This window comes from Schistocerca americana, chromosome 2 (genome assembly GCF_021461395.2).
Source record: "Schistocerca americana isolate TAMUIC-IGC-003095 chromosome 2, iqSchAmer2.1, whole genome shotgun sequence".
Classification (NCBI taxonomy): Eukaryota; Metazoa; Arthropoda; class Insecta; order Orthoptera; family Acrididae; genus Schistocerca; species Schistocerca americana.
The window spans coordinates 567000223-567027008 of record NC_060120.1 but is presented as its reverse complement, the minus strand read 5'-3'; the positions used below and the strand labels follow the sequence as shown (position 1 = coordinate 567027008).

General features: G+C 39.7%; 1 protein-coding gene across 1 annotated transcript; it reads left to right on the top strand.

Annotated features, from left to right (window-relative positions):
- Window positions 1–2931: 2931 nt before the first annotated feature.
- Window positions 2932–24894, top strand: LOC124594180 (ankyrin-1-like). Its single transcript, XM_047132537.1, has 2 exons — window positions 2932–3039; window positions 23679–24894. The coding sequence occupies exon 2, from the start codon at window positions 23692–23694 to the stop codon at window positions 24892–24894; it is 1203 nt and encodes a 400-aa protein (XP_046988493.1). The 5' UTR covers window positions 2932–3039; window positions 23679–23691.
- Window positions 24895–26786: the final 1892 nt, after the last annotated feature.

The window sequence follows — 26786 nt, the reverse complement described above, 5'->3', positions numbered from 1 at the left end:
GTAAAAGAGTACTGGTATCAAATTGTTTCAAGTACATCAGTGCCACAAGTAATAAGCTCATTATTCACACACACACACACACACACACACACACACACACACACACACACACATAGTTACTCATTGGGATAGTAATATCACACAAATATTACTATATACAATGTTTAGATCCCGTTTTGGCGGTCGAAGTTGATGAACTTTGTGCTCAGTTTGAAATTCCTCAGATGTATGCTCTCACATTATACATATCACGTATTTCTTCTCTAGATGCACTATTATGTACAATCAATATTGGGCAAAATGTACTTGACATAAAACTTCCTTTTTGGGCTGGTAACTGCAGTTTACACCATAAAGCATCCGCATCTTATCTGCTTCAATCTTTTTCTCCCCTCACATTACATAATAGCGGCATCCTTATTAGAGTATAAGGCACTGTACATTCGACCACATCACTCATAGGAGGACTGTTACAGACTAAACACTGTGACTGCGTACCCCACAGATATTAATCATAGCTGGGGTGAGATTCAGTGTGGTGTAAGGAGACAGCCCATTAGGAAGGCGAGAGACGTGATTTCAGTTGTAAACACACGACCGCAAGAGCCTAGGAGACAGTTATGATTGAGGCTCGCGAGTTTGGCAGCTAAGATCGATTTGCCAGGAGCACGAGTAGGGACAGTTCAGACTTCTCTCCACAGATGGCGGTGTCTTCACTCATAAAAAGGCGGAGGACAGAGACGCTCTGCTCTCCGACGGGAAAGACCCAGGGGGCTGAAGGGGAACGATGGAGACCTTCCCACGGCCGCATCTGCGAGACTATGTGAAAAATAAACTTATACAGAAATTGATAACTATTGGTCCATATGCGTAACTCAGGATTTAGTAGGCTCACTTTAAGCAGTGAAGATACACTCTCGAATCTGCATTAGTTTCTGAGTTATTGTAAATTAAATATAGCGTATTTATTCTGAACCATAAAAGCAAATAACTCGGCAATGGATTGTGCAATTACAACTAAAAAATTATAAAAATCCTACAAGTGACGTCTGCACTATAAATTAGGAATTAGTGGGAAATTATTAGAATGTACAATTTAAATTATTTATTAATTCAAAAATATCCCTAAAACCTTGAAAAAGTAACGATAGCCACAAAAGAACGTTATTTATAAAGGAACTATGTCAAACAGAAAAAAATGAAAGCAGCATGAGACACCTCGGAAAATATCCGTATATGCAGATGTACAACAGATATCTTTAATGTTTGAATTATAGCATTGTCTTACTAAGTTGTTGATTTGATTTTAGCGGTCGTAGACGGTGAGTTTGTAAGGGCGACAACCATCTTTAAATAGATAGTTCGGCATAAACTGGCCTTAATGGCAGTCTCTGTAGCTGTGTTTGATAGGCGGTAACATAGCCGCCGTTTATGAGCCCTGAACTCTGAACTTTGCGAATTTCGTGGTGGGTCGTTTGTAAAAATTTGTGATTTTTTTTTTTCGGTTTGCGTGTGAGGAATTATTCTCAGTACCCAACCTGTACTTAGAGAATTTCCTGGTGTGTCGACTGCAGTTATAACAAGCTTGTGAGGACTTTATCAATTTTAGATTGTTGCACCCAGTTACAAGTTGGACTTAGTGTAATTTTAGTGGGAAAGCAGTATTGGACTTGTATTTTGAACTAGCGCTGTGGAACTTTAACGATTTTCTTGCAGAGACCTCACGGGATTTATAGCGAATTCCTAACTGCCTTTTTTTTTATTTAAATATTTTGGATACATTGCGATGGATGTGAGTTGGCGTCCTTATACACAAAACTCAGCTACGCTATGAAATCCAACCACATCCTAAGGAGGCTTATTGAACTGTACTGTACTCTGGTGAGTGTGGGTGATATTTTCGATTGTTATCACATGGAAGCTGGTTTACAGAGGAAAGATGAACTGTCTGGATCTTCATTTTTAGCAAGTTTTTACTATTTATTCTTCACCCACCGAAGTGGTAGCAAAACTTCGTGGTACGGTCACGATTGTATTTTATGATCATAAATTTTTTGGTGTGTTTTTGCACCATTCTACTGCTAGAAATTTAAGTGAAAGAATACGCAACGAAAGTAGAACTTTATAATTGTTACATAACTTGAAAATTACCTTAAACGGGTTTGTATAGAAGTTTTATAAAATATATGACCAAGCAGACGCAAATACATGTTGCATGTTTTTGTATTTACTTAGTGATTTACTGCTACAAACTGTCAGTGGTATCTCTCGGTATGATACTTCTATGTCCTTCACGTCAATGATTCGACATTTTTCAGTGTCTGAAAGATGGCAATACGCTGCAGATGCACGTAATCTACTCTGGGCATGGGCGTTGCTATCCCCACCTGAGAGGTTGTAGAAAGCTAGCCTCACCCAATACCCGTCATGGACGCACACCACTCTTCATATGTAGAAACGACTATTTTCTGTATTGCATATCTTCTCACATAAAAATGAACTTTTAATCATCACGTCCCACATGGAAGTAACTACTGTAGCTTCAGCTTGATAGCGTTCGGTCAAGACGTTCATTGCGTGGCACTTCCCATTTCCGTCGGTCTATAATTTGCAATGAAATGTAAGACCTGGGCTATAACATCCTGTGAACATATGAAACATATCATAACTGACCCTGCACTATCTAACGTCGCTTAGGTACCGGTCACAGCATACTTCGGTGCCAGCAGAAATTATCTTGCCATATCACTTTCATTCCAGAGACTGATAAGATAGATACTTAGCAGCTATCTTAATCTGTTGTATCTTTTCGCAGCTCTGCTTTACGACAGAACGGCAGTAGCAGGCGAGCGATACGGCTGTAAACATATATGTACACTACACGACATGTCGTGAGAACAATAATTTTGGTAATCATAGCTACATCATCAGTTTCCCAGATATTAAATTGGGACACAAAAGAGCGACACGGAGAGGTGGCACACTGGTTACAACACTGCGCGCTCGTATCAAGAGGAGTGGTATTCAGATCCCTGTCAGGTATTTGAGATATGTATTTTCGTTTAACTGTCTTATATGGTGTGAAACACGTCTACAATAATTGTTTCTAATAAGTGCTACTGTGTGCAGAATTTTACGAGCTCATCTAAGTACTGCAAAGAAAAGCAGATGAAAAAGAAGAGAAGAGTTCATTTTGTTGCTCAAAGCATGCTTTTTTTCTGTTGAAATAAGTATGTTATTATGGCGCGAATCTTCAGTCTGTCAAAGATAATATACGTAAAATTTGTGGCGACAAGGGTATGTAATTTACGTATGTACTGACTGAGGAATCTTATCTGAGAAGTATCCGCTTAATGAAATCCAGATATACATCAGGTAGAGGGTAAACAATGAAGAGGTGGTGAACAAAGATGACGGCTAAACATTACTGAATAATCAGAAATCATGTGAAATAAAATGGTGTTCACCTACTGAGGAAAAAAACTATAAAATTAGGATCATGAACACAGGTAGAATCTCTCATAACCAGAGTGAACAAGCAGTTATTTGCAGACAAAAAAATCGATTGGAACAACATGAGAAATCAAATGTAGCATCCTATCCACATCTTTAACAACCTTCTTTCACCATGCTTACGAAATGCTTTCTCTGGCTAAGAAGAGTACTGCATTCTAAATATTAAAGCGTGGATATTAAGCAAATCACAAGTTCCCTAACCATATTCGCATCTTCCTATACATCATTAATACATCGCTTATAAACATATAACATAAAACCAATTAAGTGTACCAAAATAAAATTTCCGTAACGCTGTGTCACAGCCATATTAAAATTCCTCCAATACATCATTCATCTTCAGTTCAATATAAATGTACCTAAAATGTTTCATCACTGCTCAAAAATACTGCTTTTGCCATAATTCGACTCAGTAGTCCGTACAGTTCTTCCAAAATTTTGACATCTCCTTCAAAGAAATGTTACCTGATCTGAACAAGCGTCCAACCTCCGTACCTGTCAAACCATTTCTTTATGTGTTCATCACTTGTTCCATCTATATTTCATTTTATTTTATTCTCTTTGCTATACCTCTAAAAATAACATGCATGAAGCATAAAGATTGACACATAATCTGCAACAGTGAAATAAACTGTATCATGACATCATGACATACATGTGAGGACGCAGTACAAGAAACTGTTCCCTTTGCATCGTCAATATATATATATATATATATATATATATATATATATATATATATATATGAATGGAATAGTATAATGTCATCCTACAAATGTGTTGTCTGGTTCCACTTAAAATTCGTGAAGAAGTCCCCTAATGATTCCACGAATGTTGACAAAAATATAAGAATGCGTTAAAAAATCTACTGTAATTTATGTTTGTCACGGTCAGATGTGGCTTTGCAATTGTCTACTTTAGTCTTCATTAACTCTAAAATGTTTGTTGGCTATTAGTCATCTTTATTTGTGTAAGTATAGTTTGCGTTATTTGACTCTGTCGGGTGCCAATCAATGGGATTGTTTCAAGGTAAACCGCGCGGGGTGGCAGCGTGGTCCAGGCCGCCTTGTCACGGTCCGCGGTCCTCCCTCGGGCATATGTGTGTGTGTGTGTGTGTGTGTGTGTGTGTGTGTGTGTTTCCTTAGAGTAAATTAGTTTAAGTTAGGTTAAGTAGTGCGTAAGCTTAGGGATAGATTATCTCAGCAGTTTGGTCCCATAAGACCTTATCACAAATTTCCAAAATTTGAAGGTAAGAAATGTGGTCTGTTGATGTCCTATTACTATCTAGACAAGTTTTGTTCAAAGTTTAATTAAATCTTGGCATTGTTGTTGTATATCGATATGCAAGAATTGTTGAAATCAAATACTGCTTTGTGTGTGTTCAGAAAATACCCAGTATTGCTTCTGTTGCAAGCAGAAGTACGATCAGAAAGTTTGGAGAAAAAGTGTCATCTTGTATCATGAATTCCAGATGTAGTTGTGATTTGACATCAATTCCGTTCCTGCAACAGAACATTTTAATTTTAATTTTGTGTAAGTATAATGTAGGACAATATTCGTCTGATTTACATTTCTTGAATGCTGAATCACTGACAACTGTGACGGAAAACCGGAGTCTAAAACTGTATTTAAAGTGTGGGTGGCAAACTATTCCGTTGTTCTTCTTTCTCTCGTAATGACAAATCTCTAATGTCTTCTAAACAGAGCATATTTTCAATAATGTTTTCCGAATCAGTAATATCCTGTGTTGTCTCACCGAGCGCATCTTCTGGTGTCTGCAGTTCTAGTCAGCTTCTACTTCCGCTGTCGCATATCTGTGTGTTGGATGATGAAACTTCAGCTATCTGTACTGTTCTTTGTTGTTCCGGATTATTCAGATAATACTGATGTGGATGGAAACTGCTGTCTGGTTCATTTAAAGAACGATTTTGTTGGTTACTAAAGTTTCCTTTTCTCCAGTTTCGTTATTCCTGTTTCCATAACTGTTATTTTGATTCCGGTATTGTTGTCTGTTGTGTGAGTTTTGATGGTATGATTATTGTCTGTGATTGTGTTAATTACTATTCCTCCGTACGAAATTATTTCCTGAATTATTATTGTGTGTGTGTGATTTTGATTATGACGGTTGATGTGGGGAATGGTTCATGTTGCCCCTGTGTTGAATGTCAGCTGGTTGTTGCGATGAAAATTACGATTATGTTGGTAATTGTTCTGATATGATTCATTAAAGTTCTGTTGGCTATAATTTGGGCTTCGATATTTTCTGTCGTTCCAAACAAATGGTTTAGTCTGCCGTCATTAAATGACCCTAACTGACCTCTGTTTGTTCTGTTCTGGTAGTTACGGTTTTTTATAAAAATTGTTATTCTTGTATTGAATGTATGACTGCTCAGTCTCTAGTAATTGTAAATCGTCTAGGAAGGTGTGAAAATCGTCTTTCTGGTATACTGTCAGTAGCGAAATACGTAATGATCTTGTAAGTTTCGAAATGCAAGGTTGGATTAACGCTAATGGGCTGTAAAGTTCTAGCAAATGTTGGTTTTCTTGTATCATGTGTTCAAAAACTTGTGTGAACCTTTGAAATCGCGAGTTTTCAATGTTTGGTAAATTTAGAAGTTTGTTCTTGACCTTAAGCTGTATTGTCTTAGACCTGTATGCTGCAAGGAATGCGCTCTGAAATTATTCAACTGAAAACCATTGCGGTGCAATCTATCTCATTCTCACTGCTAGTCCTCCTTCCAAGAAACTGCAAATAGATTCAAATTTGTGTGACCAAGTAGACCCAGTCTAACGGATGTAACTCATGCTGTAAATTTATTTACTGATAAAAAGTGTTTGTACTGCGTATTGTAAGATTTTTTTCTATTGGAGTAAGTGCGAGAATGATCGTGTGTTTCTATAAAGTCTCTTCCTCTCAAAGGTTTACTTAAATGTTGCTGTTGGATATTTTCTAATTCGCATTCGTTTTGTTCACTTCTTGTTTGTGCTGCCTGTTGAGTGCCTTCTGTCCATGTTTAAAATTTTATAACAATTGGTATTCCTCTGTTTCTGTAAAGTGTACCGGTTGACTTCCATCTGATTGATTGTCCGCATTTAACTGTAACTGAGTTTCTACTTGAAAGGCCATCACCCTCAGTTTTCAGTGCCTCGCACTGTTCTTTCATTCTGGTATCGAGCATTTTCTTGTCTGTTCTTTTGCGTGACTTCTTTTGTTCTTTGGTTACTGATATTAGCAACTGTAAAAGCTTTGTCTTGGCGGTATGTGTCAGTGATGGCTTAAACCCTATCGTCTACCTCAGCATATCTTTGCCAGAAACATTGTTCTAACTGTATGTGTGTTGCTGCAATTTTCTCAGTGCTAGAAGCTACAGTCTGAATTCATGTTTTAAATTTTTTCGTTCAATTCCTTTCAAGTAATTCTGCGTTTCCTTATTTTTTTCTTTTGTTCTTATTGTTCGTCTTGACTGGATTTGAGTAAAGTGCCAAATTCTTTTGCCTCTTTATTTCTAATTTTCTTGTAATAATTGATGAAGCAGAAGACCAAGGTCATTGTTCTGCAATGAGTTCGTGATGTGTGCTGAGTGATGAACCAGCTGTATGACTGTAGCGTCTGAAAACATATGCATTGTTTGCGTGCCTTTGGTTTTCAACGGTGCTGAATTCGCAACATTTAATCTCGAGTTTTGATTACTCTCAGAGAAAGAAATGTTCGTATTTGCAATTATTTTGTTCTCTGGATTTTGAATCGTCTCTGATTCATAAATGTCGGTATTAATTATATCCTGAACGTGCGGACGGGACGTAGCAGCGTCCTGCATAATCGTATCTTAATTAGGCTCTCTGTTATTATCAGCTATATGGTCTGAAATCACGTTATTGTTGTCTGCTGAATTTTGCACATCACTTTTCTGCGAGTTGATTGTGGTATGCGTCTTACTACTTCCAATGTTTCGTGGCACGTTAGGAAAAAAAAAATTGATACAATGTTCAGATCAAATCATCAAAAATGTACCTGTTTTACTCTCTTACGGTTGGAGAGAAATACAATTTGTTAGTAAATGGCACAGAAACAAAGCAAATTGGATCGAGGGCAGTACACTATAAATTTCAAAATCAAAAACATTCCCGGCTTGACCCCCCCCCCCCCAAACAACTCTGAGGGATCTACGCCGAATCGTCGTTGAGGAGTGGAACAATCTGGACCAACAGTGCCTTGATGAACTTGTGGATAGTACGAATACATTCATGCATCAGTGCAAGAGGACGTGCTACTGGGTATTAGACTTACCGGTGTGTACAGCAATCTGGACAACCACCTCTGAAGGTCTCACTGTATAGTGATACAACATGCAATATGTGGTTTTCATGAGCAATAAAAGGGGCGGAAATGATGTTTATGTTCCTCTCTATTCTAATTTTCTGTACAGGTTCCGGAACTCTCGGAACCGAGGTGATGCAAAACTGCAGAACTTTTTTTGATGTGTGTATTTGATTACTTGTTTTCTGTAAATATCTACATTGTGCAGATTACAGTCGTGTCTCTATAGTTTTCCTTTCACTAATATGTAAACTGTTTTGTCTGGACCACGGCGAACTTGCTTATCAGGCACCATTTCATCCTGCGCCACTACTTTGATTTCCAGCTGTCTTCTTGAGTTGCCTGGCAGCACAATCAACAGATCACCAGCGTATGTGACAATTCATTCAACGAATGCATATCAATTCATTTCTGTGTGGAGGGGCTCTATGGGATATTTCCAAAAGATGAGTCCATAATTTGTACCCTGCTGGCCTCCATTTGTGAGTCTCTTGATCACCTTCAGTTTCCGATTCGACATTCATTTCATCTTTTATTAGAGTAGATTCGTAGATTACTATACTGAGTTACTGGTGTAGTTCCCGGAGTCTTGTAACTATCGAATGTCACCAGAGGTTGTCAAAATCTCCTGTGATGTGTACGAGTGTGGTTATTAAATGCGTGCGGCTTACACTGTGTACTAATTTGAGTGCCCGTAAGTTGTATCATCAATCGACCAGCTCGTTCCCCAGAACTTTCACCCACTGAAAACATGTCACAGCACGCCACTGTAGTATGTCAGTGTACCCAAGACGGCTTGGCTTGAAGAGCACCAAAACGGAGCGCAGATTATGATGAACACACCGCTGTGATCTAAGGGTTCCACAGATGATAACCAAAAGGGTCCTGCCATGAAAAGAAATGGAACACTAGACCATCAATTCTGGCTGACAGGGCGTATACCAGGCGACAGTCAGGATGGTATTCCCCTGTTGTCCGTGGCATCTCCAGCCACGTCTAGGCCCAGAATGTCATTGACTGGACTGTAACAGTCTTCAGTGATGAGTCACGCTTCGAACTGAGCCACCTAGCGAGGTGGTGCAGTGGTAAGCACACTGAACTCGCATTCCGGAGGACAACAGTTCCAACACGCCTGCAGCCATGCAGATTTAGGTTTTCCGTGATTTCCCTAAGTCGCTCCAGGCAAATGCCGGGATGGTTCCTCTGAAAGGGTGGGTCCGATTCCCTTCCCTGTCTCTGACACAATCCGAGCTTGTGCTCCATCTCTAATGACGTCGATGTCGACGGAATGTTAAACCGAATCTTCCTTCCTTCCTTCGAACTGAGCCCCGATGACCTGCGAGGACGTGATTAGAGATGGCCTGGTCAGCGGTGGGATACCAACCTGACTGTCACCCACCATATTGCCCGATCGCCAGAAGTTATGGTCTGGGGTCATTTCATTTCATAGCAGGGCACCGTTGGTTGCCATACAGGGAATCCTTAGAGTATACCGGTACGTAGACAATATTCTACGCTCCATTTTGTTGCCTCCATGGCAAGCCTCGTGGTCTTACATTTCAGTGACATAATGTCCAGGCGAACGCGACACGTCTTCGTGTTTCCCAAACTCCACCCTGGCCTGTGAGGTCCCCGAATCTCTTCCCGATTGAGAACGTTTGGCCAGGGCAGGGCCATCTTACCAGCTTGTGATTTTGAAGATCCACCAGATGGACAGAATCTGGCATGACATCCCTGAGGAGGGCAACCAGTGTCATTGTCAAACAATGCCAAGCCGAATAGTTGCTTGCATAAAGGCCGTTGGTGGATTAACGCGTTATCGACTTCCTAAATTGTTGAATCTGTTTCTCTTGAATAAAACATCCAAATTTTCTAAAACTATAATGATATGTGTGTCTGTACATGTACATCACATCTGCCGATCTCCGTACCATTCGTGTAATTCCTACGTGGTGTGTCGTTTTCTTTTATTTTTTTGTCTTTGAGTGTACGTCCATACTATACTACATATGACGAATAAATAAAATTTCGATGTTTTCAGTCCCTCCTGGCGTTACACCTTCAACACTTAACTTTGTATTAGGACACTGTAGAAGAAAATACAACAAAAGATGTTACAGACAATTTTCTGTACGACTTAGGACATACATAAACTGACACCAGCCACTGTATTAACGTTAAATTTACTACCGCTCCTGATTAGTCTTCACGGATTTGAGCGTATCATATTTTCAGTGGTACTTTCCCTGTAAATCAGTGACGTAAAAATTTGTGTACAGAGGGTGGTCAGAAACAGTCTCAAAACCTTGTAAGGGTGTTACAGGGTTGGTTGTGCTGAGAAATAATTGTTAAGAACGAAATTGAATATGTTGCACCATTTCCGATTCAGTCAGCACTGACGTTAGCCAATCAGGTCGTTGCACGCACAAACTTAAGTACTTGCACACACTAAAATGCGGTAACGCACTGACATTTGTGGGGTCGTTGGTTACCACTATTTAAAGTGCTCATTACGAGTTAAACTATGCCTTTTTCGGAAATGGTAAATTTATGCTAGGTGAGCAAATGCTAAGTTTGTTTTGTTTGTGGAAACTAAATGAAGAACATGTTTGGGGACACCACATCTGGCAAGGGTGCTTGAATTTTCATGCGTGGCAATCTGATTGGCTAACTAACTTCAGTGCTAAATAATTCGGAAATGGAGCAATGCATCTAATTTTTTTCTTAACATTAATTTCTCAGCAGAACCTCCCCTGCAGCATCGTTACAATCTCTTCAGACTGTTTCTGGGCCCCTGAATATAGCGATGTGACACGAATCTCTCCATATAAAGTAGCAGAGGATTCTTTCGATTCGTGTATATGTTTTCTCGAGTTAAATGGTATACACTTGTGCATGATTGAATGAAGTAACAATTCGTGACTTCTGCTTCCAAAATGTTCTAGAGAGCTTTTTGGCCTCAGTGTTGTATGTCGTGCACATACACTAGACATTTTCCACATTAATAACCAAAATGGATGCCAGAAACGGAAAACGCAGATGCAATCTTCCTTATGAGGTTCTATGTGTTTTCCAGTGAAAAAAGATATTGTCTTTTACAATGATTTCCCTAGAGTTAGGATTCGTCATTATTTTCCTATGACAGTCCAAAGATGGTGAAACACGTATGTAACGCAGCAGCGATGGCGAGGCATTGTAGCATCTGTGACCAGAGAGTATGCGCTTGACCGCGCGAGTGTTGCGAGCGGTTCTCAGTCAGTAGTAGTCTTTGCGAGTTAGTTGTCGCTATGCAGAGTAGCAGTCAGTCTGTCGTTGCGAGTCTGTAGCTCTGTCTAGTTGAGAGCAGTACTCAGTCTGTAGTCGTCATGCAGAGCGGTCGGTCAGTAGTAGCAGCCCAGTGCGGTTGTGTGATGTAGGCGGTCGGCAACAATGGTCAAGATGAGGAATGAGGTATACTGTTAATTAATATAATCATTAGATAATGAAAAATTTTATTTATTGTAATTATTCTCCAACAAGTCTCCCAATAATAATTTTTTATTTCAAAAGCATTTTCTCAAAAGTTTAATTTTTTTGAACTAAAGATCTCGTTGCACTTCCCATTTCATTCCACTTCTTTTTGAAGAAAAATTTCACTAGAATTACAAAAAAAAGGAGAATATTATTATTTGCAATGTAGTTCCTCCAAGTGGTGCGCAACAACAAGAGCAGATATGTGACATCCATTTATCCTGAGGTAAGACTTTAATTCTGATTGTTTTTACACAGGGCCAAAAACCGATATTTCGGTTTAATTGAATTTTCTTGTCACTGAATGGACTTTAATTTTTTGAAGGATTTATAATTGAGTCAGATTGCGAATTTCACATTTGTTGCCATTGTCAGTACATTTGATTGTGGGCAGGTTACGCATAGAGCCATGTCCATCAGCATTTCTAATTAGTATCGTTATTTTCTTTTAAAATTTTTGTGGGGAGGTTACACTTGGCTCCCATTTCTATTAAGTATTGCTATATTTTCTTATAAAAAAATTGCGGTGGGGAGGTTACACTTGGCGACACCCAGTCCAGGATCGTATTTCGTTGAGAGTCTTTTGAGCGACAGTCAGATATCTGCTCTTATTTGCTTAGATAATTAGGACTTGGCGCAACGCTTTTAATAATATTGTGACTTTCTTTCTACAGGTCAACGGCAATTTGCTGCTTTGTTGTATTTGTGTGTTGCTTTTGCATTGTGCTTATTTGCTTTGTGAAAAATTTTGACTATTGTAAAAATGCCGCGAAAGACTGTGAATAGTGTATCGCGAAGTATTGTGAATGAAATTACCGACTTAAACAACGTGACCGATAGTAATTGTGATACGCAACGTAATGATGACAATCCTGCGTTCACTAACAATCAGTGCATTCCAACCACTAATGATGACTTTCACCTTAATGATGAACAAACGAACTCAATTGTCTCGTCTGTTAACTTGACGACAATTGATGACGCAGAATGCTCTATGGTAATGAGCGCTGTAGAGCTTAACACACCCGATTTGGAAAATTCAAGTAATGTACAGTCAAATCTGTCTAATGAAAATGAACAGATCACACAAAGTAGGACAGATGTATTTAATTCCGAAACAATGACTGATAGTATACATTTGACTGACAAACCTTTTTGTAAATTTCAGAATGACCAAATGGTTACAGAAAGTGAAACAATTCCAGATCCACTATTGAACAGTACAGATAATAGAAATGGTAATTTTGGCTCGGATCCAATTATGGCATTTTTGCGGGAAAATTTCAGACAACAGAGTGAAGATTTTAAACAACTTAGGGAACAGAACAAACAAGATAACGAAAATCTTAAACAACAACTCAATGAACAGGTCAAACAACTTAGGGAAGATAACAAACACTTAAATGAAAAACTTGACAATAATGACGAAAATTTCAAACAAATTAGTGAACAAATTACAGCCGTTGCCGCGCAGTGCCATGACACTAAGGAACAGTTGCGCGCGGAAATTGAGGCGTGTTCACAAAAAAATAGCGAAGAAATTAAATCTGTTGCGCAAGAATTAAGAGAAATGCAAACAGTCGCAACAGAAACACTCAGAGACGAAATTAGCGGAGTCGCTAAACAATGCTCTGAAAAAGCTGCACAATTAAGGGACGAGTTTAAAGCAATGACGGTAGAACTTTCGCGCACTATGGACGCAAAGATAGACGCGAAATTCGAACAGCAGAACACACAGATTAACGAGCGCTTTAGTCAGCACATACAGAACAGTGATACGCGTTTCCGCAGATTTATTCAAGATCAAAACAAAGTAAAACGACAAGTCATGGAAACAATCACTGCACAGAGACAAGAGGACAAACGTAAAATATTCGCGAAAGCGAAGACGTATGTAGACAATAATATTACTACAGTGTCCGACAAAATTAATACCATAGAACAATTGAACGCGGAATTACGGGATGAAATTTCTGATCTTAAAGCAAAAACGGATACACACACAGTAAATATTCAAACAGTGACAGATAGATTCGAACAACTAGATCTAACACAGGATTGCGATGTCATCAAAGCTGATGTTAAAAAACTGAGCGAAACTACGCGCAAGTTGCAAAAACAGATTAATGCGTCTGATTCTAAAACCGATGATCAGGTTAAAATACTGACTGAAAAATGTGATGAATTGGCCAGTCGTATTGATGTTATCGAAAATACTAATGACAATAAATCAGACGATACTGCACCGGTTTCTTTTATCCAAACACCTGAATTTCAAAATTTACAGCTGACAATTAATGAAATCGATTCATCTAACAACACGTTACGTCGGAAGTTATCAAATTTACAACAAGAAGTAACAGAGATGAAAAACATTTCAGTTAATAACATACCACAACAGACGCCACTTTATGAACATGTGTCAGAGTCACGCAGCGTGTATAATGTGAGCAATTTACAGCAACTACGCGACTTAAAATCTGAAAAGCTACGCAACTTGAAATCCGAAATGACACAGACGAACAGATTCACACACAAACCTGAACGTGTTATCAAACTGAGTGACGAGAACGTAGATTTCGAGCAATTTGCATTTGTAAGCAAATGTAAAGAATTTAATAATGACAGAACACAGATACACGATTTGCACTGTATACGACAATTTATCTTTGTACATTCACCGCTATTATCGGTAATGGAGAAACTAGCTTTGAACCAGATGCGACAATTTATTTTTGTATTTACAACAGCATTGCCTGTAATGAAGAAATTTGAATTAGCACGAATACAACAATTTGCTTTTGGAATTTTACCGCCATTGCCTATAACACAAAAGCTGAAATTTATTTGCAGTGCGTAATCGACCTCAGGGGATTCATTACGCTTTAATGAATATGTGCCGTAGCGAGCATAGGGCCCCGAGCTGTAGTAGTGCTGTTTCATCTTTAGTTTTCTGCACTGCTGCCTTTTCTTCTACTATCCTTTATATCTATCCAAACTGCTCTTTAACTATTGCTCTACCTAGTATTAAGAAACGAGTAATGAAAACCCGATGTGACAAACTTTTACCGAATGTGACAATTTTCAGTAGGCACTCCAGAACCAGCGTAATTTTAATGACAGATAAAAATCGTAATCATCAGTATGTGTAAAATTAACAGCAAACGCATTTTTTGGTAACAATAGACGTTTTCCACCACAATAGCATGAAAGTCAGCCGCTTAGCATACCTAACCAACAATGCAGTCTACAAGGTCAACCAAACTTTAATGTTTCGCCGCGTGCACGTATAGTCCCAGCTCCAACAAATAGTAACGCATGGCAGCAAAGAAATAACTACGTACAGACAACACACTATTTCAACTCGCATCGCAATGCGCCGTATAGAAATTACTATTATGACAGACGTAAAAATGATGAGCACAATTTTCAGCGTACATTTAATAACAGTCGATCTTATGAGCAGCAACAACATCAGCAACAACAAATAATCATGAATGGAACAGACAATAGGTGTCATCCATAGCGTAACACGTCAGTAAGAAATAACAAAGCAGTTCATATAGTGGATATGCCACAACATTCTCCCGTAAATAATAATACGTACGATAGTTTTTAACCAGATATAGCACAGATTGCATATTACAGTAACGCAAACATTACTTTTGACACGCAGAATTTTGCTCACGAGAATGTTATTTGAAACATGCTCTGTTGAATGCACCACTATTATCGCACCCAGATCTTACTAGAAATTTTTCCATTGCCACCGACAGTTCCAACACCGCCTTAGGCGTACACATTTTCCAGGAAATAGAAGAAGATGGTTCTACAGTAATTAAAAACATCGCATTTGCAAGCCGCATTTTGTCACCTGCTGAGCGAAATTACTCCGTTACAGAATTAGAAACATTGTGTGTTGTATGGGCTTTCACGAGATTTAGGCACTTTCTTTACGGCAGACATACCACCGTCTACACAGACCATAGAGCGATACAATTTTTACTTTCAGCTAAATTCACTCACGACAGGTTAAGCAGATGGAAACTATATTTACAGGAATTTAATTTTACAATAGTTCACATTCCCGGTACGCAAAATGTTATAGCAGACGCACTATCGCGTTCTCTCAGTAACAATCAGCAAGACGTAGCAACCAACTTCTGCAAAGCAAATTTCAGTGTCATGTACATTCAGCAGGTTGCATTTGAAAATTTTATTTCATCGTCATTACAGGACATAGCACAAGAACAAAATAAGGACAATGTGTGGAAAGAAATTAAACACCTTTGGCAAGATAGGAAAAATGTTACGATTAGGAACCACTACACTGTACGCAATGACATTCTGTTTCGCCGCTCTCATCCTGACAGCAACATTTGGTTATTATGCATTCCTGACGAACTGGTTAACAAACTAATTTGGTACACTCATTTAAGTTACGCACATTACGGAGCACGAAAATGTTTTCTTATACTGAGACAGAACTGTTATTTTACCAACATGGAAAAACGTATACGACGAGTTTTAGCGTCTTGTAAAATTTGCCAGAAAGCTAAATCAGACACCACTTCACATATTCCTCCTTTATATCCCATTATACCTGTGAAATTAAGACACATGGCCGCAGTAGATATTTTTGGTCCGATTCCGAGAACTAACAGAGGTTTTTGCTACATTTTTGTCGCTGTTGAACTCACTTCAACATTTGTTACTTTCACTCCGTTACGCAAAGCTACTGCTAAAACTGTTTCGAAAGCATTTGTAAAACATTTTCTATTTCATGTAGGGCATGTAATGAAAGTAATTTCTGATAATGGATCTCAATTTCGTAGTAGTGTATGGACACGCATGTTACGAGCTAGAAACATTTCTTCTTCGAACCCTTGTGAAAGATTAATGAAGGAAATTGGTAAGCTGTGCAGAATATACTGCCACAAAAGACATATTGATTGGGATACACACATACTCTCATTCCAAGATGTAATTAATTCCATTCCAAATGAATCCACTATGCTATCTCCGACTGTTATACTGAAAAACGTTGAACCACCGAACAAAATTAAAGAATTAATAGAATTCCCCAAAAATCGTCGCCTACGACACCACGAAATAATTGACATTGCGCTGAACAACATCAAACGTGCCGCAGAGCGCCGGAGAAGACAGCAAAAACAGGTTTGTACACGCCGCGACTTTCACGTTGGACAGAAGATATTAGTACGTACACACTATTTATCCAGCAAATTAAAAGGTAAGTGCAGTAAATTTGAACTTCTATACGCAGGTCCGTATCGGATTCGCAGCATCCCTCACCCCAATGTTGTACACGTCGAAACTTTGAGAACCAGAAAATCGAAAGGCAATCACCATATCTCAAACATTAAACCGTTTATTGAGTGAAACCACTGTATGATTCAACACACTATGATGCCATTTACTAATGCAATTAATTCACCTGACTAATTATTGATGATTATCGTATTTTTTTTCTTGGCAAGTGCCCGGCAAGGTAAGGTTAGCAGGTCGCTCTTCTTGTCGTTACACATCAGACCGTGCATATTTTTCCAGATGAATTTACACATTTACGACTATTTCTGCAATTATACTTATGTGACTACTTATTGATGATTATCGTATTTTTTTTCTTGGCAAGTGCCCGGCAAGGTAAGGTTAGCAGGTCGCTTTTCTTGTCGTTACACATCAGACCGTGCACATTTTCCATTTTTTTGTGTATATGACTGTACTCCAGTTTTGTTTGTATGCACTATGAAATAGTTAAGATATAACACACACCAGTCGACTTTGACATTTTTTTTTTTTTTGCCTTATGACATCTCAACATCGTGACTGTTTCACATTTTTTTTTTGCTACTGCATTGTATTATTCTGTGTACATTTTTTCGCATCCGAACACTGTCAATGTCTTGGACATATTACGTTTTATGTCATGTTATGCTGTATGGTTAATTGTGTCACCATAAACCAGTCATTATTTAGTGGGTATAGGATTTAAATGCAAGACATTAATCTTTGTTCATCAATTTCAGAAAGGAATGATGATTCTAAGAAATAAATTTAACATAAATGGGAATTTCACCTACGGAATAAACGAAAGGAGATGCAATAACTTTATGAGGAAGAGTAAAGGGATCAGGATTAACAAGCATTAACAAGACTATACTATACTCATCACAGAATAGCAGTCTTAACTAATTTTTTCTTTCAGATTACAAGGTGATTGATGCAGGCTGTCAGACTGAACTACACATCTTAGTTTTAGTGATGAAATATGCTAGAGATAAGGAATAGTTATGAAATGAGTAATGAAGTGATTTTTTGCAGATGATAGTGAATACTGATGAATAATGATGAAGGAAATGGTATTATGAATAATGAAGTTTTTCTCTACAGGTGATGATAATGGTGAAGTTATGATGATATGGATAATGAAGTTTTTTTTTCTTTATGCCACGTAGTTATTTAAGTATTTGTTGCGGTTTGCTTTGACAGCAGGTGTTACATTGCATAGTAGGATGACGGAAAGTTTTGGAAAGGACAGCTATGGAACACATTTTATACACATTTCACTACTTGTTAATTCGAAGTTCACTACTTTTCAGCATAGTGTGCGTTTCTTCTTTCAGGTCAATAATCCGTTTTTGTATTTTTTCCAGGAGAAGTTTTTCATGACACTTACTAAACCTGTTACTTATTATACCTGTTCTAGTACTTGCATTTTTATATTTTTTTACCCATTTGTGTTTATCATTTATAAATGTGATCACATGTACTGCCTTGTTACATAATCTTGCTACAGCTGACTCATGACGAATGACGTTACCTATCCTCATTTGCAGCAATAGGTCAAAAGCAAAAAGTATTATGCCTCAGCAATTAATTATCGATCCCAACGCAATGCATTGCTACCAAAAAAATGTATTACCAGTCCCACATAATGTCACTAGTTTATGATAATTCTGAATAATACTGATCAACTCTGAATAGCATGTCACTCGAGTAATGACCTCTTAATGAGACTATATTCAAAATAATGCTTTGTCACTAGCTAATAACTGCCACTGTTTATTGTAATGCCTGTGATTACTAATGATTTGACTGTAATTAACTGATTTTTAATAATGACTTTGTAATGATCTGAATAATACTGAATGATGAACTATGTTTTATTCTATTGAATACTTGATGGCCACTGAGTGCCAATAATTAATGTCAATCAACGAAATTGTTATTAATTATGCCATTAATTAACTCTTGTTTTCAATGTTCATACTTTGTAATTGGAAATAAATGTGATTGTTTAATAATGCTTTGTAATTAGAAGAAGGCTAATGATTCTTCATAGATTGGAATGACAAATGAATAATTAACTGTAATTAGGAGAAGGTTAATGATTCTTAATTATACTCTGTAACTGAAAAGAATGCGATTATTTCATAATATTTTGTAACCAGGAAAAGAAGGCTACTGATTCTATGTAAAACAATTAATGAACATTTTTCTGTAATACTACATACTTGGTACAGAAATGTTCAATAACTGGGCTATGAATGCCACGAACTATCAATGAAGACTGTAATTGTCAATATTATGTGACTTGATGTCCTTCACCTCATAAGCTGACTACCCTGAATTACTGCAATGTCCATTTGTCCTGTTTATCCCAGTGATCATGGAGCACTATATTTGGTTTTGCACTAATTCTACGTTGGTGTGCCTTGTAAGAGTGTGGTGTTGACACGACATGCTGTCCACCACCATGAGCGATGAAGACATTATTATGGTCCCACTGTTTGGTGTACCTAATGTACTGCCAAAATGAAAACATGGAACATTACTACGGCAGTTCAGTGTCTTGGCTACACTGATAAATTCTGATGGGAAAAGAACTTCAAGTTGTGTCACTTGGTGTTGTACTACTGTGGAAAGATATGGACTTTCAGAGCAGCTGTGTGCAATCTAAAGTGCTACAACCATGATGCAATCCTTCCCTTTCCTATCCTGATTCTTGTCACATAAAGAAAAAAATTTTTTTTGGTAACATCATTTATGTTCATAGGTTATACATTTTTCGATTCGCTAAACTCCAGTGTGAGTACACTTATGTCACTGGTCGACATGATGTTTGCCATTATGTTTATTTGTTGTGAAAATACTAAAGACATTTTTCAGTGCATGTGCACTTTGGACATGAATTTTTTTTTTTGCCATTATGTTTATTTGTTGTGAAAATACTAAAGACATTTTTCAGTGCATGTGCACTTTGGACATGAATTTTTTTTTTTTGCCATTATGTTTATTTGTTGTGAAAATGCTAAAGACATTTTTCAGTGCATGTACACTTGTCAACATAATATTTTTTGCCAGTCTGTTTATTTGTTCTGAATATGCTAAAGAATTTTTTCAGTGCCTGTGCACTTTGTTATCTGTCAAATAATTTGTATATACTTTTCTGATTTGCTACTATGTTTTGTACTCACATTTTGTCTTTGTCTGATATATTTTGTACTTAGTGCGTGTGCACAACATTTACTTTATGTACTACATCTAATTATTCTTGCCAGTCTGTTTATTTGTTCTGCATATGCTAAAGAATTTTTTCAGTGCCTGTGCACTTTATCTGTCAAAAAGTTTGTATATACTTTTTTCTGATTTGCTACTATGTTTAGTATTCACATTTTGTCCTTGTCTGATATATTTTGTACTTAGTGCGTGTGCACAACATTTAAATATTCTGTAAGTTGTAGGATTTTGTTAATTAAAGAAAAATTTTGCCGCGCTTGGCAAGTCCAAATGACTCACCATCGCTGCCAAATTTTTGCCCCCCGAGTGGAGGGTTATGAAACACGTATGTAACGCAGCAGCGATGGCGAGGCATTGTAGCATCTGTGACCAGAGAGTATGCGCTTGACCGCGCGAGTGTTGCGAGCGGTTCTCAGTCAGTAGTAGTCTTTGCGAGTTAGTTGTCGCTATGCAGAGTAGCAGTCAGTCTGTCGTTGCGAGTCTGTAGCTCTGTCTAGTTGAGAGCAGTACTCAGTCTGTAGTCGTCATGCAGAGCGGTCGGTCAGTAGTAGCAGCCCAGTGCGGTTGTGTGATGTAGGCGGTCGGCAACAATGGTCAAGATGAGGAATGAGGTATACTGTTAATTAATATAATCATTAGATAATGAAAAATTTTATTTATTGTAATTATTCTCCAACAAGTCTCCCAATAATAATTTTTTATTTCAAAAGCATTTTCTCAAAAGTTTAATTTTTTTGAACTAAAGATCTCGTTGCACTTCCCATTTCATTCCACTTCTTTTTGAAGAAAAATTTCACTAGAATTACAAAAAAAAGGAGAATATTATTATTTGCAATGTAGTTCCTCCAAGTGGTGCGCAACAACAAGAGCAGATATGTGACATCCATTTATTCTGAGGTAAGACTTTAATTCTGATTGTTTTTACACAGGGCCAAAAACCGATATTTCGGTTTAATTGAATTTTCTTGTCACTGAATGGACTTTAATTTTTTGAAGGATTTATAATTGAGTCAGATTGCGAATTTCACATTTGTTGCCATTGTCAGTACATTTGATTGTGGGCAGGTTACGCATAGAGCCATGTCCATCAGCATTTCTAATTAGTATCGTTATTTTCTTTTAAAATTTTTGTGGGGAGGTTACACTTGGCCCCCATTTCTATTAAGTATTGCTATATTTTCTTTTAAAAATTGCGGTGGGGAGGTTACAATGGTTATTATTAGAGACGGAGCAAAATCCTGTTTACGTTAAGATTATCGGAGGGTACCTGATTTAAGGAACCATCTACATCTACATCTACATAGATAGCCCGAAAGCCACCGTACGGTGCGTGGCGGAGGATATCCTGACCTACTACTAGTTATTTCCTTTCCTGTTCCAGCGAGGGAAAAATGACTGTCTAAATGCCTCCGTAAGAGCCCTAATTTTTTGTATCTAATCTTCGTTGACTTCACGCGCGGTGGTTGTTGGCGGCTGCAGAATCGTGTGGCAGTATGCTTCAAATGCAGGTTCGATAAATTTTCTCAATAGTGTTTCTCGAAAAGAACGTCGCCTTCCCTCCAGGGATTCCCATTTGGGTGCCCGAAGCCTCCCTGTAACATTTACGTGTTGTTCGAACCTACTGGTAACAAATCTAGCAGCCCGTCTCTGAATCGCTTCGATGTCTTCATTCCGTCCGACCTGGTATGGATCCCAAACACTTGAGCAGTAGTCTAGAATAGGTGGCACCAGCGTCCTACATGCTGTCTCCTTTACAGGTGAGCCACTCTTTCCTAAAGTTCTCCCAATAAACCGAAGTCGACCATTCGCCTTCCCTGCCGCAGTTCTCACATGTTCGTTTCATTTCATATTATTGTTCAGTGTTACGCACGGATATTTAAATGACTTGACTGTGTCATGTAGGACACTAATAATACTGTATCTGAACATTACAGGTTTGTTCTTCCTACTCACCAGCATTTAATTGCTCTTTTCCTCATTCAGAGCTAGCTGCCATTCATCAAACCAAATAGAAACTTTGTCTAAGTCCTATTGTATCTTCCTATTGGCACTCACCTTACTGTACACTACAGCATCGTCAGCAAACAACCGCAGATTGCTGCCCACCCTGTCAGCTAAATGACCGATGTACATAAAGAACAACAGCGGTCCTATCACACTTCCCTGGTGCACTCCTGACCATTTCCTTGTCTCTGATGAACATCCCCCCCCGTCGAGGACAACAAGAAGTCTTCTACCCAATCACATATCTGTGAACTTATTTCATATGCTCATACCTTCGTTAACAGCCCGCAATGGGGCACCGTGTCAGATGCTTTCAGAAATCTAGAATTAGGGAATCTGCCTGTTGCACTTCATCCGTAGTCCGCAGTACATCACGTGAGATAAGGGCAAACTGAATTTCGCATGGGCGATGCTGTCTAAAATCATGCTGATTCGTGGACGTAAGCTTCTCAGTCTTAAGAAAGTTTAAGGTATTCAAACTGAGAATATGTTAAAGGATTCTGCTGCAAACAGAAGTTGGGATATTGATTTGTAGTTTTGCGGGTACCTTCTTATGCACTAGTGTCACCTGCGCTTTTTTACGGTCACTTTGGACTTCGTGCTGGGCGACAGATTCACGATAAATTCAGGCTAGGTGAGGGCCCAATGCCGTAAAGTACTCTTGGTAAAACCGAATTTGGATTCCATCCGGAGCTGATAATTTATTTGCTTTCAAATCTTTCAGTTGTTTTTCTACGTCAGCATGCTTATTACTATATCGTCCATACGGAAGCCTGTGCGATAGTCAAATGACGGTATATTTGCACTATTCTCCGGTACAAACGATTTCTTAACCATGAAATTTAAATCTTTGGCTTTCGTTTGCCTATCTTCAACTGCCACACCACACTGGTCAACAAGGGACTGAATAGGATGCTGAGATTTTACGTGAGACCAGAACTTTCTCTGGTTCTACACATATTTTCTGGACTGGTTTTGAAGTACAACAGATAACAGAAACTCGAATGGCTGTAAGGCACGCAACACCTCACAAATGCGTCAGATATCCTGTCCACTGTATCACAAATAAATCAGGGACTGTTGCCTAGGCGGCCGGAGTGGACGAGCAGTTCTAGGCGCTACAGTCTGGAACCGTGCGACCGCTACGGTCGCAGGTTCGAATCCTGCCTCGGGCATGGATGTGTGTGATGTCCTTAGGTTAGTTAGGTTTCAGTAGTTCTAAGTTCTAGGGGACTGATGACCACAAAAGTTAAGTCCCATATTGCCCATAGCCATTTGAACTCTGAACTGTTGCCTAATTTTTAGATGTATACCTGGATTCTTCAAGTTCTGCAACCAAACAGAAGTATATGGATGGCTTCGTTGTGTAAAATTTCATTACATCTGTGGAACTGTGTGTTTGTTTAAAAGTGTGTCAGCCATTTTAATATAGCTGTGTGTAATGAATCAGTCCAGATATTTAATATGTGGTTTGTTGGCAGAAATTCCAGCTTGATTTTTAAATTTCTCACCTGTAATCCACAATGAACTTAGTGGGCAAATGAATGAAGTTGAGGGAGTCATATGTTCTGATAACTGTGAGAAGAAAGTGTGTCAAAGGATCTGTATTAGTGTGGGTAAACGTAAATACTCCACCCTCAAAGTCGAGTTTTCAGTGAAACGCTTCTGTTGACACAAGTAATAGTTTTTGATTTTGTTAGTTTAGATAAGCCCTCAAATATATTAATTATGTGAACACTCAGATTCTTACTTAAACGAATCTGTTAAAATCCATTATTTTTTTCAGAAGCCCCAGAAACATGGAGGCTTCAGAGGGTCAGCTGACTGCAGCTGATGTAAAAGGTTGGTCACCACTGCGCTTCGCTGAAGAAACAGGAGCTTGGACGTGGGTCGAGAGATTTCTCCAAGGTGGTATTCCACTGAAACATTTGGAATCAACGAGAAGGATGCTGAAAAGCGTCGACTCTGCAGCAGATATAATTAGGACAGCATGTGCTGCTAGCTTGTTACAGCTCCTGCAGTTTGTCCTCTCTGTCGATTCGTCTTTGGCTAACGTCAAACTGGATACTGAGGGGACGACTCCTTTACACGTGGCTGCAGCCCACCAACGCCTTGCAGTAGTGCGTGTGCTTTTAGACGCGGGAGCAGATGTCGGGTCTAAGACTAACCGGGGTCGCTCAGCACTGCACACCGCGGCAGCTGTGGGTGCCGAGAAAGTCGTGCACATCCTGCTGGAATCTGGGGCGCGGATGTGGGAGCTCGACCGGGAAGGTAAGAGCGCTGTGCAGCTGGCAAAGGAGGGAGGTCATTTGGGCCTCTCCAGGGTGATGGAAATCCGTGGCGGCAATGTGCAACTCGGTCTGTGGCGGATGATAATAGCAGGGTCGGCAGGTGACGTGGAGGCTGTGCGGAACTTACTGCCATTACTTCCTCCAAAGGAACCTGGGGAATGGACAGACCTTCACTGGGCAATGATAAGGGGCAATCCAAATCTGGTGCGCACGTTCCTCGCTGCGGGGATGGACCCGAACGTGAGCGACAGCCACGGCAACACGCCACTGCACGTAGCAGCCGCCAGGCGTCCACCGGCTGTCAGTGCCGCCCTCATCGATGCCGGCGCAGACATCGACGCCGCAGATTCCACTGGCTCCACGGCGCTGCACTACGCGGTGCGCACCGGAAATGTGGATACCGTTCGGCTGCTGCTGAAGTCCGGGGCTCGCCACGACGTGCGCGACAGCGACGGGAAGACGCCGCTGCACCACGCCGTCTCCAGGGGGTCGCTGGAGGCAGTGAACTCGTTGTTGGAGGCTGGAGTTCACAGGGACAATAAGGACGCGCGCGAGGAGACGCCCTACGACCTCGCACGGAGGTTTGGCTACACTGACATACTGCGAATGTTGCGGCTCACGCCGTGTGCGGGAACTCCAATGCCAGCGACGAGTCACAGCTGCTCGGACACAGCGACGTGCTGCCAGTACTGCGCCTCACATTACGACTGAGGGCAGGAGGAAACATTTTGCGCTGAAAGCATATTAGTTAACGGTCATTTAACAATGAGGACACACACAACCCAAATTGTGTTCTTTAAGAGATATGTGGTCCTGGACTGAAGATGTTGTTATCCAAATATATAAGACAATCAGTCATTTGCCAATTAGTAAGGTTTAAAAAAAGTTATCCATTTTTAATAGCAGCCATAGTGGCTATCCTTCAAACTGAGATAGTGTAATAAATGGGGCTCCCAATAATAAAATCCGTATCCTTATATATATATATATATATATAGAGAGAGAGAGAGAGAGAGAGAGATTACAGCGTGTCCAGTGTACATTTAGAAGTCACAGCTTCATCATAACGGGTTCATTGCGAAGGTAACACCCTAGAATCTACTTTCTTTTGGCCGGCCGGAGTGGCCGAGCGGTTCTAGGCGCTACAGTCCGGAACCGCGCGACCATGCCTCGGGCATGGATGTGTGTGATGTCCTTCGGTTAGTTAGGTTTAAGTGGTTCTAAGTTCTAGGGGACTGATGACCTCAGAAGTTGAGTCCCATAGTGCTCAGAGCCATTTGAACCATTTTTTCTACTTTCTTTGGGAATTAGTGCGTGTTCTTAATTACAACTGTCTCACGGAAAAGTTATCAAAATATTCCTAGCCCTAAAAGTTTTTATACATCGTCCACCACAAGTTTATAAATTACATTTAAAAATACACTTTAGCTCCCACAAAGACGAGTTTACGGCACAGTGACGTCGCAGTGAAAGGCTTTATATACACTATTGGCCATTAAAGTTGTTACGTCAATAAGAAATGCAGATGATAAACGGGTATTCATTGGACAAATTTATTATACTAGAACTGACATGTGATTACATTTTCACGTAATTTGGGTGCATAGATCCTGAGAAATCAGTACCCAGAACAACCACCTCTGGCCGTAAGAACGGCCTTGATACGCCTGGGCATTGAGTCAGAGCTTGGATGGCGAGTACAGGTACAGCTGCTCATGCAGCTTCAGCACGATACCACAGTTCATCAAGTGTAGTGACTAGCGTATTGTGACGAACGAGTTGCTCGGCCACCATTGACCAGACATTTTCAATTGGTGAGAGATCTGGAGAATGTGCTGACCACCGCAGCAGCCGAACATTTTCTGTATCCAGAAAGGCCCGTACAAGACCTGTAACATGCGGTCGTGCATTATCCTGCTGAAATGTAGGGTTTCGCAGGGATCTAATGAAGGGTAGAGCCACGAGTCGTAACACATCTTAAATGTAACGTCCATTGTTCAAAGTGCCGTCAATGCGAACAAGAGGTGACCGAGACGTGTAACAAATGGCACTCCATACCATCACGCCGGGTGATACGCCAGTATGGTGATGACGAATACACCCTTCCAATGTGCGTTCACCGCGATGTTGCCAAATAAGGATGGGACCATCATGATGCTGTAAACAGAACCTGGATTCATCCGAAAAAATGACGTTTTGCCATTCGTGCACCCAGGTTCGTCATTGAGTACACCATCGCACACGCTCCTGTCTGTGATGCAGCGTCAAGGGTAACCGCAGCCATGGTCTCCGAGCTGATGGTCCATGCTGCTGCAAACGTCGTCGAATTGTTCGTGCAGATGGCTGTTGTCTTGCAAACGTCCCCATCTATTGACTCAGGGATCGAGACGTGGCTGCACGATCCGTTACAGCCATGCGGATAAGATGCCTGTCATCTCGACTGCTAGTGATACGAGGTCGTTGGGATCCATCACGGCGTTCCGTATTACCCTCCTGCCCCCACCGATTCCATATTCTGCTAACAGTCATTGGATCTCGACCAACGCGAGCAGCAATGTCGTGATACGAAAATCGCAATCGCGATAGGCTACAATCCGGCCTTT